At 35.8% G+C, this 15,258-nt stretch overlaps 1 protein-coding gene across 1 annotated transcript in view; it reads left to right on the top strand.

Moving 5' to 3' along the window:
- The first annotated feature begins 8,992 nt into the window (after window positions 1-8,992).
- The window catches only part of LOC120222015 (mitogen-activated protein kinase kinase kinase 5), a 100,633-nt gene continuing 94,367 nt past the window's right edge, over window positions 8,993-15,258 (top strand). The window contains exon 1 of the mRNA XM_039219698.1: window positions 8,993-9,057. Coding sequence (XP_039075629.1) covers window positions 8,993-9,057 — 65 coding nt within the window. The remainder of the gene's footprint in view (window positions 9,058-15,258) is intronic.

Raw genomic sequence — 15,258 nt, 5'->3', positions numbered from 1 at the left:
GTAGAGGGGGATCGCCTCCCACCCTGGAGTCTCCGATCCCGGCCCGATTTTATCTTCTCCGGTTCGCACTCACGTTAGAAGGCTCTCTCAGTGGATTCTGCGTCTTTTTTCTCCCAATCTCTCAGGTTTTGTAAGGTTTCCAATGTCTTCGGATCTTTTCTGTGTGATGTATGGGCGCGAGTGCAAGTACGGAGCTCCTTACTTCTCCGCCATCTTGCCCTCTCCCCTCTAAAACATTCTTAAAATATTCTCTAATAAAAAATATATATGTATATTAAAAGGAGGTTGACTTAGATCGGGATTCCTCAATGATACCCATACAACCTTTTAAGTTGTAAAACAGAAATCTTAACTTTGCAAAATCTTCTATCATTTTAGCAGTTTAACCAGGGACTGAAATTGGGATAATAGATTATATAACCAAGGAGGAAAACTTGGGGACCATGATTTCCTAGATCCTTAGGGAAAACTTTGGTTTGGACTTTTAAATTTGTATTACAAAATTTTTAGTATAATTCAGAGAGTTTTATAGTTTCTTTTAACCAAATTTTTTTTTCTGCTGTTACAAGAGGAAGGTACCTATGCAGCCTTATTCTTACCAGAAGATGTACACTTTAAAATAATTCTTACTTGTAGAAGAATTAGAATCTGATATTTGGAAGCATTGTACCAGAATAAATGCTTTGATACAGTAGTGCTAATAAAAGGCATAGGTAATCTTTAAAAGCCTAATTTTCATGGTCAGTGAATTCAGATAGAAAACATCTTCTATGAAGTTAGTGTGTATCATACACAGAAATAAAAGTGTTTTCTCATTTGAAAATAAAACAGTTTAGACTATTGAGAGCTTTCAAGGTGACATAAAGTTCAGCTAAAGGAACAGAGTTTTTATTTTTCTGGTTGTGTGTGTTTTTTTTTTTAACTTTCTATAATTTCAGATTCTGGCTCCATTTTTATGGTTCTCATTTAGCTGAGGACTATTAACCTTATCCCAAAAGAGCTTTGAGTTCAAGGTCTTCAGGTCAAATTGAAGATGTCCGAATTTTTATGATTTCATTTTAAGCTGGCCATTAATTTTTTAGTAAGAACAGGGAAGAAAGACTGTTAGAGTTGAAAGCCTTCTAATAGGAGGATCCTTAAGCGTTGATCTTGTGAGTGTCCCTCACGAACTTATTTAGTATTAAAAGGATGTTACTTTCACTGTAGATGACCTATCCCTAGCCTGCCATTACTGTCATGTATATCTGTACACCTCTTTGCGATTTGTCCTAAGGGTTGCTAAGAAGTTCCCCCACCCTTTTTAAATAGGTGTTTATTTCACACCCTCACACTTGTAAAGCTTCTTTGGTCTTTCTTAATGTTTTGATCCAACTCCCACAGTTCTGCAAACACACTGATTTGTGTTGGTGTGTTGGCATGGTCCCTAACCTCCCTTTCTGTTAGGGCCGAGAAGTGAAAAGCACATTGTCAAGCAGCTGACACAGGAGGTTGCCCCTGAGGTTATTAGACATCCTGCCAGATTTACTCAGGATTCTGTATATCCTGAGTCATGGGTCCCAAAGGGATACTGCACTTGGCTTTTCCTGAGCCATTATCCTCTCAGGGTTTTTACCTGTCAACTGCTGGTGCTGGGATAAGGAGTGAGATGTCATGGCGGGCAGTCAGTCCCGCAGACCTGTTTCCATGGCCTGACTCATTGTCTGTTGGCTTGCAGAGACAGTGATGTACTGGCCACGGAAAATTTAAGGGTAAGAACTTTAACTAAGTAGTACAAGAGCCCCAAGCAGTTGTGATTCCAGTGGTTCATCGAGCTCTTTCTTGCAATTTCCCCATGTTACCATCTTTAATGAGTTCAGTGGTCTGCTCCATATCAGAGGGGGAAGGTCTTGCCCTTCTCTGAGTGTCGTATCTGGTACAGGCACTGTAGTCAGGCACCATTTTACATCCAGGCAAGTCTGTTTTCTGAGAGCTTTACTTGGGGTTCAGAATGCAAAAATAGGAAATAAGAAAAAAGTTTCTGGTGTAGATTTTTTTAAGTTTGCTGAATTGTGATATGTTGTTAGAATATTTTTTTTTCTTCTGTTAAAACATACTTTGGCTGTTAAATCTTATCTGGGCCAGAGGCCGAGTGGTTTGAATGAATACATCCTGCTGATTTAAGTATAAAAAAAGAGTAGTTCTCTGACATTTGATGTTCTTCATTGTCATTTCCTTAGTTATTTTTGTCCATTGAAGCTCTTGTGGATAGCTAGAAGAATGCTGTTTTTTCTATACTTAAATTTCTTTAATCCAAGTGAAGGCATGAAAAATGCCTTTCTGACCTTTACATAATTAAACTGAGTTTAGCTTTTAGTCATTAAGAGGTTGCAGCTTTTTATCATAGCTGTTCAATATAAGGTTAAATATAAGTTAGAGAAAGCAGTGATGATGTCTGTCTCAGAGGATGTTTGGGCTGATAGACGATAGAGCACAAGATGAGAGAGCAGTGCTGGGCACATAGCAAGCTTTCAGTGTAGGAAAAACTGTGACCCAGAAGCCTAGACTTACATCCTAAAAAAGAGGCCACAGAGTTTCTGAAGTGATAGACTTAACTGGAATGACCCAGAGAAATACTATGGACCATGACTTGGAGAACCATGGAAAATCCACTGGGAAGATTATCTCCATGATACACCATTAACCTAATCTAACAAAGAAATAACCGTGAAAGAGTCATGCTGAATTTACATGCAGAGTGGCTTACTTGGGACATTTTGTTGTGTGTAGTATTTGTTCAGTAGGTGGAAATAATTCTCAATCCCTTAAACTTTAGAATTGACACAAGGTTTTTGTACATGCTGTTCACTGTGGCAGACTTAGAAGCACTTTGTAAAGAAGGCTTCTTTTTTCCTCCCAGTTTACAAACCATGTTTGATGTCCTGTCATTAATAAAATTTCAAATTTAATTTTTCAGATTCAGTGTTGTTTTTACTACATCCTAATGGCCCTCTTTCCTAGAATTTCCAGGAACAGACATTTCCAGGAACATCTATACTGTTCTGTTGAAGAGGACCTTTGGGAGACTGATGTGAAATAAATGTTGAGTCAGTACTTGGAAACAGTGTGATCTTAGGCAAGAGAACCTTAAGAAAATTCCATTTTCTTAAAAAAATAATAATACTACTTACCTAGAGGAATTAGAATGCTCTTAGTGTCCTATAAGTAGTAGAATACCTTACTCCAATGGGCTTCAACAGTAAGAAAATGTATTTTCTAAAACATGAAGTCCAGAAACAGGGCTGGGTCTGGAGTAGGTTGAGTCAGCAGCCTAACAGTGTCATCCCAGGTCTGTTCCCTCATTACTGCTATGGGTGGCTCTGCCCTCAGGCTGGCTTTTAGGATTGCAAAGTGGCTGTGGCCATTCCAGGCATCAATCCAATTTAGCTACACCAAGGTCTGGAGCGGAAAGGAGGCCATCTTTTTCTGTCTCTTTTTCTTAGAACTGAGAAAACACACGCATAAAAACCTACCCCAGACTTTCCTTACATTTCTTTATGCTTCTAGTATTTCCTCATCAACCCAGATCACTGGCAAGGAAGATGGGATTGTTACAACTACAGCTGGCTTAGATTTATCCTTTTAGGAGGAATAAATATGCTGTGGTGAGAATTGAGTGAAGCAGCGTATGTTAAAGTCCTGGAATGTAGTAGGCACTTTGTGTTCTATCTTTAGTATATAATATGTGACGATGTTTTGTTTCTTCATATATTGACATGAACACAAACTAGATTAAATTTCCCTTTTCCTGAAATAGTCCTGAAAGTTTTCTTTCTCTTTCTGGATCTAGCTGAACATTTAGCTGATGAGGGAAAAGTTACAGAGCCTGTCTACTTTTTTACAGGGGCCTTATTTGAATGTCACACACCATAGCCATTGTGGGGTCATGTGGAATAGATACTACTTGTTTGCAATTGTACTTGGTTTTGGACATGATGATATTCTTATTCTTAAGGGGAGATATGAAGTCATGTTCACAACTTTGATAGGAAATCAGGTGCCTGTACCATATTAGTGTAATCATGTCTTTCCTGTTGTAAAGCCAAAAAAAGGTCCATACCCAGGAAATTAAGATCATTAAGCCTGTTTTTAGCATTAATGTGTTCATTTTTCCATAGTAACTTATGAAAGAACAGACAACCTTACCTTATCAACTAATTTTCTTTTACGTCAGTGGCAGTGCTATTCAAATAGTAATGTGTGCCTAATAACTACTTAGTTTTTACATTATTAATGGGGTTGGCTTTACTTTGGGAGAGTTATGTAACAACCAGTCAACACACAAATAAAGACTAATGCCCAATTTCCGTTTGTCAGATTTGCCCTCTTTTTCTTTTCCTTGGCTTCAAGATATCTTTCTATGTGTTATCTCTATTTCCACTATCATCTATGCCCACCCCCCTTCAGAGTTTTATCTTACCGTCATTCCACTGACATCATTTTTGTTCAGTCCTTTATTGTGTATGTTAGGTGAGTTTCCAAATTTTAGATGATTTTTATTTTTAGAACACAAAGCCTGAAAAGTTAATGGTAACTCAGCATGACACTCAGTTCACTGACATCCAGATGTAGATGGCTTTCGAGGGACCAACAGTTCCAGAATGACCTGGAGACCTGGGTAAAATGGACAGTGTGCCCACAGTTGCTTTGTAAACCAGCACCCTGGTAAATTGGTTGCATGCCTCAACCTTGATTGAATGCCACACTCAGCAAATGGTAGATTGCATGAAGCTCTGTTATGGCCTGACCAAGTCAGAATCCAAGAGTGGTAATGTTCAGTGTCACTGTGGAGTGTCCTGATTGGCAGCTGACGAGTATTGAGCACCTACGGAGGGCAACTAAGGCTTGCTTTATGTAACTCAGAGGGATGAGTGAGAAAGTTAGTTGCCAGGCATTTTGCTGAAACGGAAGTAGAATATGGAAGAACAGGGGTGATTTCAGTCAGTAAATTAATTAGCAATTGTTTCCAAGCCTGGATGAACGTCACAGTCATTTGGGGAGTTTTTCCAGCAGTGTGTATGGAGTTCTTTGCCCCGAGAGATTCTGCTTAGTGAATCCGCTTTATCGAATAGATAAACCACAATTGATTACATGCTTATTTTCTTTTTATTAAGGTTTAGGTTTTCCCCGTATTTTGCCGTCATTCCCTTCCTCCTAAATCTTTACTGTTCTTCCTGTCCTCAAAGATTAAGTTTAAATCCCAGACCCCACCTTAACCTGTCCTTCAGAGCTTTCCTAATGTGTCTCTTCCCATCTTCCCAACCTTCTTAGGATATGGGTTTTACATTTTAATTTGAGAGAATTGGCAGTTATTGAAAGGATACTTTTAGATTGGTCATAAACACATGAAAACTGTTCATTCTCAAGAGCAAGCAAGTAAGTACATGTTACAATCCTAAACTATGCTTTCTTGTTATCAATTGGCAAGGATGAAAAGAGATGAGAATACTTTATTTTGGCGTGAATCAATGGGAAGGTCTCTCTGCTACACTCCTTTTAAAATGAATTGGTAAGACCTTTCTTGAAAGCAGTTTGGCATTATGTATCAGGAGCCTTGAAATAGTTCACATTCATGTTCCTTAATCCAGTTATGTCCTTTGGAAACTGTCCTAAAGAAACAGCAGATATGGAAACAAAAATGTGTTTACAACAATGTTCAGTACACTGAATTTTATGGTAACAAAAAATTGGAAGGAACCTAAATGTCCAATAGTAGGGAAAATGTTAAATGAAGGATAACCTCCCGTACGATGGAATATCATTCATTCAAAATTGTGGGGATGGAGTTTCATGGTAAAAATATACATAACATAAAACTTACCATTTTATCTATTTTTAAGTGTACAGTTCAGTGGCATAAAGTACAGTCATACTTGTGCAACGATCAGCACTATCCATCCACAACACATCTTACAAAACTCAAACTCTATATGCATTAGACAACTTCTCATTTTCCTCTCCTCCCAGCCCCTGGCGACCACCATTTTATGTTCTATCTCTATTAATTTGACTAGGTATTTCATATAGGTGGAATCATATGGTATTTGTCTTTTTTGCAACTGGCTTATTTTACTTACCATAACATTCTCCATGGTCCATCCATGTTGTAACATGTCACAATTTCCTGTGACTGAATAATACTCTATTTTGTGTATATACCATTTTATGTTTAACCATTCATCTCTTGATGACTTCTGTGTTGTTTCCACCTTTTCGGCCACTGTTAATAATGCTACTGTGAACATTGGTGTACAAATATTGACTCCTCTGCTTTCAATTCTTTTGGGTATATAACCAGAAGAAAATGGTGGTGTTTTAAAAAAAAATATTTGATAGTAACATGCATTATGGTATCCAATCAAAATTAAAAAAAACAGATTTATATGGAAACCAACTTGACAATAAACTATTAAAAATAAAATAAAAAAACAGATTATAAACTTAACATGTCTCTCTCCCTCTCTCTCTCTCTTTCTCTGTCTTTGGAAAAAAAAAAAGTATGAGAATAGGAAAAATACTGGAAGAAGATGGTTAGAATTTTGGGTTATTTTCTTTTCTTCCTGACTTTCCTGTTATAATACGGATTATATACAAATAAGTAGTTAGAAATGAAGAGAGGGTCCCTGCCCCCCATCTATAGATCATATTAATGCAGTGATTTGGCACTAGTTTTCTTATGCTGTCCTGGCTTGTCTGTGAGTTATTTTATGAGTGATAATTTAAGAAATAACACTAGGGATGTAAAGCACCATGAAATTCTAATTTAATTACTTGTATGTCTCACAGAAAGAATCACAGCTGTTATATCACCAAGAAGAAAAAATGACAGCTAAATAGAAAGAACTTGACTTGAGCTCACTTTCTTCTTTGATGTAAAGTAGACTCTCTTTAGCTAGAAATAATGAATTCAAGAATATTTCCTTTATTCTTGACTTTATTGAACATCTCAGTGCAGGTGCAAAAAATGAACTGTCTTTGTTATATAAAGACTTCATCGCTCACTTTATAATCAAGTACTTTCCTCTTTCAGAACAAGCTTGCAGTCAGGTGACAAATACAATTGCTAATAATAAAGCAGCCTTGAACAAAAATCTATTGCTCTGGAAGCTTGACTAAGAAGTTTGCATCTTTTCAATATAATAATGAAGAATGCAAATTATTTACTTTTTTCCAATAAGTATGTTAGTACTAAAATAGAAAAAAGTCAACAACAGTGGACGTAACTTCATACAGTTACTCAGATGTAGTCACCAGAATTCTCTTAAGATGTGAATATCTGGTTTCATCCTTAAGATTTCTTTTGTTAATAAAGTCTTCTTTAATTTAGCTTACTCACCTCTAGCCATTTAATTTCTCTATATTTAGAAATAGTTTTACACTGTTAATCATTGTTTATAGATTTCTTTATGTAAGGACTAACATTGTTCATGTTCATTTATCCTTTTGCTGTTTAAACGATGATGTATTCAACAACGTGAAACTTCTTCTTTGGTGCATTTTTATGGACATATTCATCAGTATTGCCATATGAGTTCTTTTAAAAATATTAGTCTTTAGTCTAATAAGATTGATCAAATATATCTTGTGACAAACACCATTCTTTCCAAGAATATAGCAGTACCTGTTCCTGTTGTATATAGAACACAAGTTTTATTCTTAATATAAATAAGCAATTCTTCCTGCTTTTATTTCTCATAATTTTTCCTGTTTACCCCAATCCCCTTTTACTAAAAACCAAAACCAAAACCAAAACAAAAAACCAGAAAGTAATGAAAAAAGACTAAAAAAATTTTTTTAACAGACACCGAAGGGTAGGCAGAAAATACAGAGAAGAGGGCTCAGGTTTGGAATCAAGCAGAATTGGGTAAAGTTCCCACTCTGCCACTTCTAATGTGCATGACTAAATATTTCCATGCTTTAGTGTCCTGAGTAAACTTGAGATAATCCACTCTACCTTAAAGAGTTGTCATAATTAGAAATATTATGCTTGAAGTGTCTAGTGCAATACCTTGTTCCTAGTAGTTGCTTAGTAATGAGAGGCAGCTATTATTATTGTTTCTGTTTCGCATTGTTACTATTTGGTATTAATCACAGCTGTCTTTAGTGGAGAATATCATTTGTGTTGTATTTTTGTTAGAAATACAGTATCTCTTTTCTTAGGAAGGTGATCTATCCCACCCATGACACCAGGTTTGGGTGCATTTCTTGGTTGATGCTCATTATCAATAGACTCTTTAAAAGCCCCGCTGTGATTGTACCATGTGTATTTTTCCTTGGTCATTTTCTGGAGAAAACTGCTTCTTCAGGCTGAGTCCCAGAAAGAGAACAATGTGGAGCGAAGCTGAGCCAACCAACATAGAAATGTGGTGTGAATAGGCATTACTAGCTCCTGGGATTTGCAGTTGCTTGACACTGTGACACACTTACCCTAAAATGACTTATACATCATCTGCAGCTAACATGGATAGTCTTACTCTTTTAACATCTGTATGTCAACATCTATATTTTAATGTTATTTTAGATTTATATTTTAACATTAATTTATCAAGTTTGAGTCTACAAAAAAAAATGAAATGATAAAATATGTTTAGAAAATTAGCACCAAGGGACTAGAAAATAAAATATCCCAGTGATAAGAATCAACATTGGTATAACTGACCTCCAAGCCAATAGGCATTTTAGTAATAGCATGGAAAAAGAATCATATGCTACTTCTTCAGAAGAAACTATGATCTCCCTAGCAATAAATTAATTTCTCATACAAGACCTTCAATTGACTATAGTGAAAGATATGTGAACAATATCCTCAATATTTTTATTAAATAGTGAATTCCAACAACATTAAAATGTAATGTGTTGAAAGTGATATGCAATTCACTAATTTAATGTGTTGTAAGGATATAGCTTTCTGGTCATATGTCTTTTATCAAAGTCAGGGTTTAGACTCCTCGAGAAAATGAGTAGCTTATTTGAATCTCCTATGAACTGCTATATTTATCACTTGTCTCAGCCTGGTTCTTGGTAAGAAGTGGATGCTGACTTTCTTCATTCAGCAGCATTTCGTATTCACCTTCAATGTGTTAGGCATCCCAATGATTCAGTTGTTGGAGATTCAGTGGCCAAACAAGACTGACCATGAGGTCCCTGCTCTCATGGAGCTTGCACTCAGCTGAGGGAGATAGATGATAAAGGAAAAGTAATTCCAGATTATTATAAATTCTGTAATAGATCTATACACAGTTTCCATTTTTTTCTTAAGTGATATTAAGTGGTTTTCAAGAAAATTTTCCATTTCACCTAGGTTGCCACATTTATTGACATAAAGTTGTTCCTAATATCCTTTTACTTTCTTTTTAATGCTCATAGGACCTATATTAATGTCTTCCGTTTTGATCCTGATAGTCTAGCATAACAGTAGTTTTTATTCTCTCTCTCTCTCTTGCTGTCTGATGAACAATTTGCCTTGGAGTTTATAAATTTTATGAATCTTCTCATAGAGCCAACTTTTGGCACTGCTGATTTTCTTTATTGTACTTTTTGTTTCATTAATTTCTGTTCCAACTACTTTGGGGATAATATGCTGTTATTTTTCTAGATGAAAGCTTACAGTGTTGATTTCTCAACCTTTCTATTTTTCCAACACATGCATTTAATGATATAAATTATTCTGCATCCCAGAAATGTTGATATATTTAACTTTCAATACTATTCAGCTCAAATATCTTCTCATTTTCAGCATGATTTCTCTTTGGCCCCTGGTTTACTCAGAAGAAGTTTGTCAATGCCCAAACCTGTCTTTCTTTCTTATTCACTAGTTTAATTCTATTGTGGTGAGAGAACACACTCTGGATTATTTCAGTTTTTTGAAATTTGTTGAGAAGTGCCTTATGGTCCAGGATATGGTCCACTGTTGTTGGGTGTAGTGTTCTACATAAGCCATTTAGATTAATTTGTTACTCTTATTATTCAAGTCTTCCATATCCTCATTGATATTTTTCATCTGCTTATTTGATCACTAAGAGAAGGGTTTATTTAAAATCTCCAGCTATGGAGGCGCCTGGGTGGCTTAGTCAGTTAAGCGTCTGACTTTCGCTTAGGTCATGATCTCGTGGTTCGTGGGTTCGGGCCCCGCGTCGGGCTCTGTGCTGACTGCCAGCTCAGAGCCTGGAGCCTGTTTCAGTCTGTGACTCCCTCTCTCTCTGACCTTCCCCTGCTCACGCTGTCTCTCTCTCTCATAGAAATAAATAAAACATTAAAAAAATTAAAAAAAATAAAATAAAATCTCCAGCTATGGATGTAGATTTGTCTGATTTTTAGTTTTGCCCATTTTTGCTTTATACATTTTGAAGCCATGTTAATAGGTATGTTTGGGATTATAAATTTTTCTGTTGAATTCACTCTTTTATCATTATGTAATGTAGTAGCTTTTGCTTTAAATTCAGTTTTGTCTGATATTAATATATAATCACCACAGATATCTTTGGGCTAATGAGTGATATGTCTTTAGACATCATTTTACTTTCAACTTAACTGTGTCCTTATATTTAAAGTGTGTCTTTTAAATGTATGTAGTTCTTCTTTTCATCTTTCCTTCTTTCCTTCCTTCCTTCCTTCCTTCCTTCCTTCCTTCCTTCCTCCCTCCCTCTCTCCCTTCTTCCTTCCTCCCCCCCTCCTTTCTTTCTTCCTGTCTTCCTTTCTCCCTTCCTCTTTTCTTTCTTTCTTTCTTTCTTTCTTTCTTTCTTTCTTTCTTTCTTTCTTTCTTATTGTTAGCAATGTAACTTGACAGATCTCTTATTTGTAGTGTTCAGGTCATTTATATTTATTGTGATAACTGGTATTTGCAGTTCTGTTACCATCTTGCTGTTTAGTTTCTCTTTCATTGTTCTTTGTTCTTTTAGGCTTTTTTTTTTTTTTACCCTCCTTACTTTCTATTAATTTAGTATTATATTTTATCCTCTATTAGCTCTTTACTAATACTTTTTATATTATTATTTTAATAGTTCCCTAGAGATTGCCATCTACATCCTTGACTATTCCAGTCTATCTTAAATTTGTACTTTACCACATCCTGAACAAGGAAAGAAACTTAGGGGAGTTTAAATATTCAACAGTTTTTAAAATGTTAACATATTTTATATACAGTCACCTATTTGCCCTTTCTGTTTTCTTTGTTCCTACAGTTCAATGGTTCATCTGGAATAACTTTTCTATAGTTTAAACAAGCACTTTTAGTATTTTTTGTAGTGTGGATCTGCTGGCAGTTAATCCTCCCAGGTTTTGCCTGTTTGGAAACATCTTTCTTACATCTTTTTTTTTTTTCTTGTGTCACTCCAAGAACGTCATTGCATTATTTTTGGCTTCCATAGTTTGTAATGCAAAGTCAGCGATCAATTTTATTATTCCTTTAAAGGTAATGTCTCTTTTCCTCTCTGGCTGATTTTAAGAATTTTCTGTGTCTTTGGTTTCAGAATTTAGACTGTGATTATTTTATTTTATCCTGTTTGAAGTTTTCTGAGCTTCCTGAATTTGTGAGTTAATGTTTTCACTGTTTTGGAATATTTTTGGCTATTATATAAGTCTTTGTATATTTCTTGTGTTCTGTAGTCTCTCTCTCTCTCCTTTCTGGAATTACAATGATACATATGTTAGAGTATTTATCTAGGTCCCATATGTCTCATGCTTTGTTGTGTTTTCCCCTTCTTTTTCCTCTCTCTGCTTCCATTTAGATGCTTTATATTGACCTGCTCTTCATTTCACCAAATCTGTCTTCTGTTCTGTGTAGTCTGCTATTAAACCTGTACAAGGAATTCTTATTTTCAGGTATAATATATCTTAGTTCTAAATTATTTTATTCTTTTTTAAGATAATTTTTTATCCATTTGTCCATCTTTTACTTGACTTTATTTATCAAATTTATAATAATTATGTTAAACTCCTTGTCTATAAACTTCAGCATCTGAATTATCTCTGTGTCAGTTACTCTTGCCTGTTTTTACTCAGTTGTTTATTGGTCACATTTCCCTGGCTTTTTGCATGTCTCATGGTTACTGTGTCCTATACATTTTGTATTTCAGAATTATTAAGATTGAAGGTAATTTTATTTTCTCTCACAGAAAGTTCCCACTTTACTTTTTTGCCAGTGAGGATAAGAATCTGATTACTTCAGAAAACGCAATGTAGTTTAGTTGGTCTGGGTTTCGGTTTTAGTTGACCCACTCTCTCTTGATTTTGTCTCTGCTTTTTGGCTGTGGCCCCCCTCAGCTTTTGATTGAGAGACAAGCAGGTCTCTATCTCCTTATCCCTAAGTACTGTGGGAGATTTCATATCTGTCCTTTGAAGTTTTGAGTTTAACTCTTTATTCTTCCACATCATACCGCTCTTAAATTTGGTAATTTTTTTAAGGAGGAGGCTGTCATGTATTTTTTTAAGCTTATTTATTTTGAAAAAAAGCAGAAAAAAATAAATGGGGCACCTGGGAGGCTCAATCGGTTAAGCATCCAACTTTGATTTCATGCTCTGGTCATGATCGCTGGATCAAGTGCAATGTCTGGTTCTGCGCTGACAGGGTGGAGCCTGCTTCAAACTCTCTCTCTCTCCCCCTCTCTTTCTGCCCCTCCCCTGCTTGTGTTCACTCTGTCTTTGTCAAAAAAAAAAAAAAAAAGAATAAAGTTTATTTATTTATTTACTTTTCAAATTTTTAATGAGTGTTTATTGAAAATCCTCAGCATAAAGTTTATTAATTTATTTTGAGAGAGACAGCACAAGTTGGGGAGGGGCAGAGAGAGGGAGGGAGAGAGAATCCCAAGCAGTCTTTGCAATGCCAGTGCAGAGCCCAGTGAGGCAGGGCTCAAACCCACGAAACTATGAAATCATGACCTGAGCCGAAAGCAGCAGTTGGGTGGGCACTTAACCAACTGAGCCACCCAGGCGCCCTGAAAATGTTAGTATATGTTGCAGGCTCCTCTCTCTGGTGGCACTTTACTTCTAAGTACTGGCAGACTTCAGGAGATTTTTTTCTGCCATTCGAGCCCTGTCTCATCTCCCAACCTTCTATACAACCCAGCATGCAACAAACGTCCTGTGGAGAAAACTGGCTACATGTTTGGGGCTCTTCCAGGTTTCATTCATTATGCCAACCCATGCAGCTATCAGGAAATCCACTAGTTTCTCTTTTCTCTGGTAGAGTTTCAGAGAGATAGAGTTGCTATGCCTATGCTAAGCCCAAGCCCCATGTTAAGGTCTAAACGAACAAATACCGTTATAGGAGACGAGGCAGTTCAGCTCCCTTGGGAGGACATTTCTGTCTCTGGAGTTTGATTTCAGTGATGGTTTTAACTGTCATTGCTTCCATAGATCTCCAGTATCTATAAAAAATGTGTGTTGATATGTATCCTTTTTTTCCCCATAGCTGCTGTAGCAGAAGTGATAGCTTCTAAACAGACTACTACATCTGCTTTGAAGCTCAAGTTTTTCCCCAGGCATTGAATATTCTTCTATGACTTAAATGGCTCTATAGCTTTCAAACATTTGTTGGAAATTTAGGGTACTTTTTCATCTTAAAACAAATATCCTTGTAACTGAATTTGGGAATACGTATTTGATGTTTTTCCTTAGTATAAATTCATAGATGTGTAATTGTGTGAACCATATGCATATTTTTAAAAAATTTACAATTTTGATATATATTGGTAAATTTCTGCCAAGAAATACTGTAGTAATTTACCTTGACAGTATGTGAGAATTCTTAATTCCTGTGGGTGATATATTTAATAACATATGACAGGATTTTATTTCTTTTGTAATATACCTGCATGTTATCTTAATCTCTAGGAGAACTCAGAAAATGTTAAGACTCTCCTCAATACTGAACTCATTGTTATGGAGTGCTATGAATCTTAGAAAAATATACATTATTGATGTTATTGGCATTTATATTTTGGTTAAAACATAAAAATATGTATTGTTCATGGCAACAGAAAAACAGATGTAAGCCAAGCTTTTCATTTTGGTTGGTTTTGGCACAGAGGAAGCCTTAAGACCATTTTTATTGATTAATTTGAACATGTCTTACCTTTTACATTTTTCCTTTAATATCTTTAAGAGAAATTCAATGTTCTTTGGTTTCAGGGGAGATGAAAGGATTTGTCTGTTGAAAATATTGCATATCTTGATATGAACCGGGAGAAAAGAAAGTATACAACTTGTTTCGTCCCCTATGCTCTTTTATTGGGACCTTCTGTTACCTCCAAACAAACAAAGAAACCGTTGAGACTTACATGAGTCAGAGACTTAAAAATCATGTCTTTTCTTTATAGGACTAGCTATGAATATCAGCACTCTGGATACATACTTTTTCCATTTTAGAATTGGGAAACACCTATACTTCTGGACAAATGCAAAGGTTTATTTTTTTTAACCACTTATCACTGTAATTTGTTTTATTTTTTAAAAAGCTACAGAATTTATAAGCGTCTTATGCCAAAACAGATTATATGTTGATGAATCATTTATTTATTTAGTTAGTTAGTTAGTTAGTTAAATTCAAGTTAGTTAACATATAGTGTAGTATTGGTTTCAGGAGTAGAACCAGGTGATTCATCTCTTACATATAACATCCAGAGCTCTTCCCAATAAGTGCCGCTCTCAATGCCCATCACCCATTAGCCCATCTCCCCTCCAGCAACCCTTACTTTCTTCTCTGTATTTAAGAGTCTCTTATGGTTTGTCTCCTCTGTTTTTATCTTATTTTCCTTCCCTTCCCTATGTTCGTCTGTTTTGTTTCTTAAATTCCACATATGATATTTGTTGTTCTCTGACTGACTTATTTCACTTAACGTAATACACTCTAGTTCCATCTACATTTTTGCAAATGGCAAGATTTCATTCTTTTTCATTGCCAAGTAATATTCAAGTGTGTGTGTGTATCACATCTATTGTGTGGTATATACACACACACACAGACACACATACATAAACATACTTTTAATCAGGTGATGGACATTTGGACTGTTTCCATAACTTGCCTATTGCCTGTTGTTGACAGCACTGCTATACACCTGGAGTGAATCTGCCCCTTTGAATCAGCATTTTTGTATCTTTTGGATAAATACCTACTAGTGCAATAGCTGGGTTGTAGGATAGTTCTATTTTTAATTTTTTGAGGAACTTATTTGCTATTTTCTAGAGTGACTGCACCGATTTGCATTCCAGCAGGCAAAAGTG

The sequence above is a fragment of the Hyaena hyaena genome, unplaced genomic scaffold (genome assembly GCF_003009895.1).
Source record: "Hyaena hyaena isolate Hyena2069 unplaced genomic scaffold, ASM300989v1 scaffold_828, whole genome shotgun sequence".
In the NCBI taxonomy this organism is placed as follows: Eukaryota; Metazoa; Chordata; class Mammalia; order Carnivora; family Hyaenidae; genus Hyaena; species Hyaena hyaena.
The sequence above is the reverse complement of the archived record's forward strand: the minus strand, read 5'-3'. Positions and strand labels throughout refer to the sequence as shown.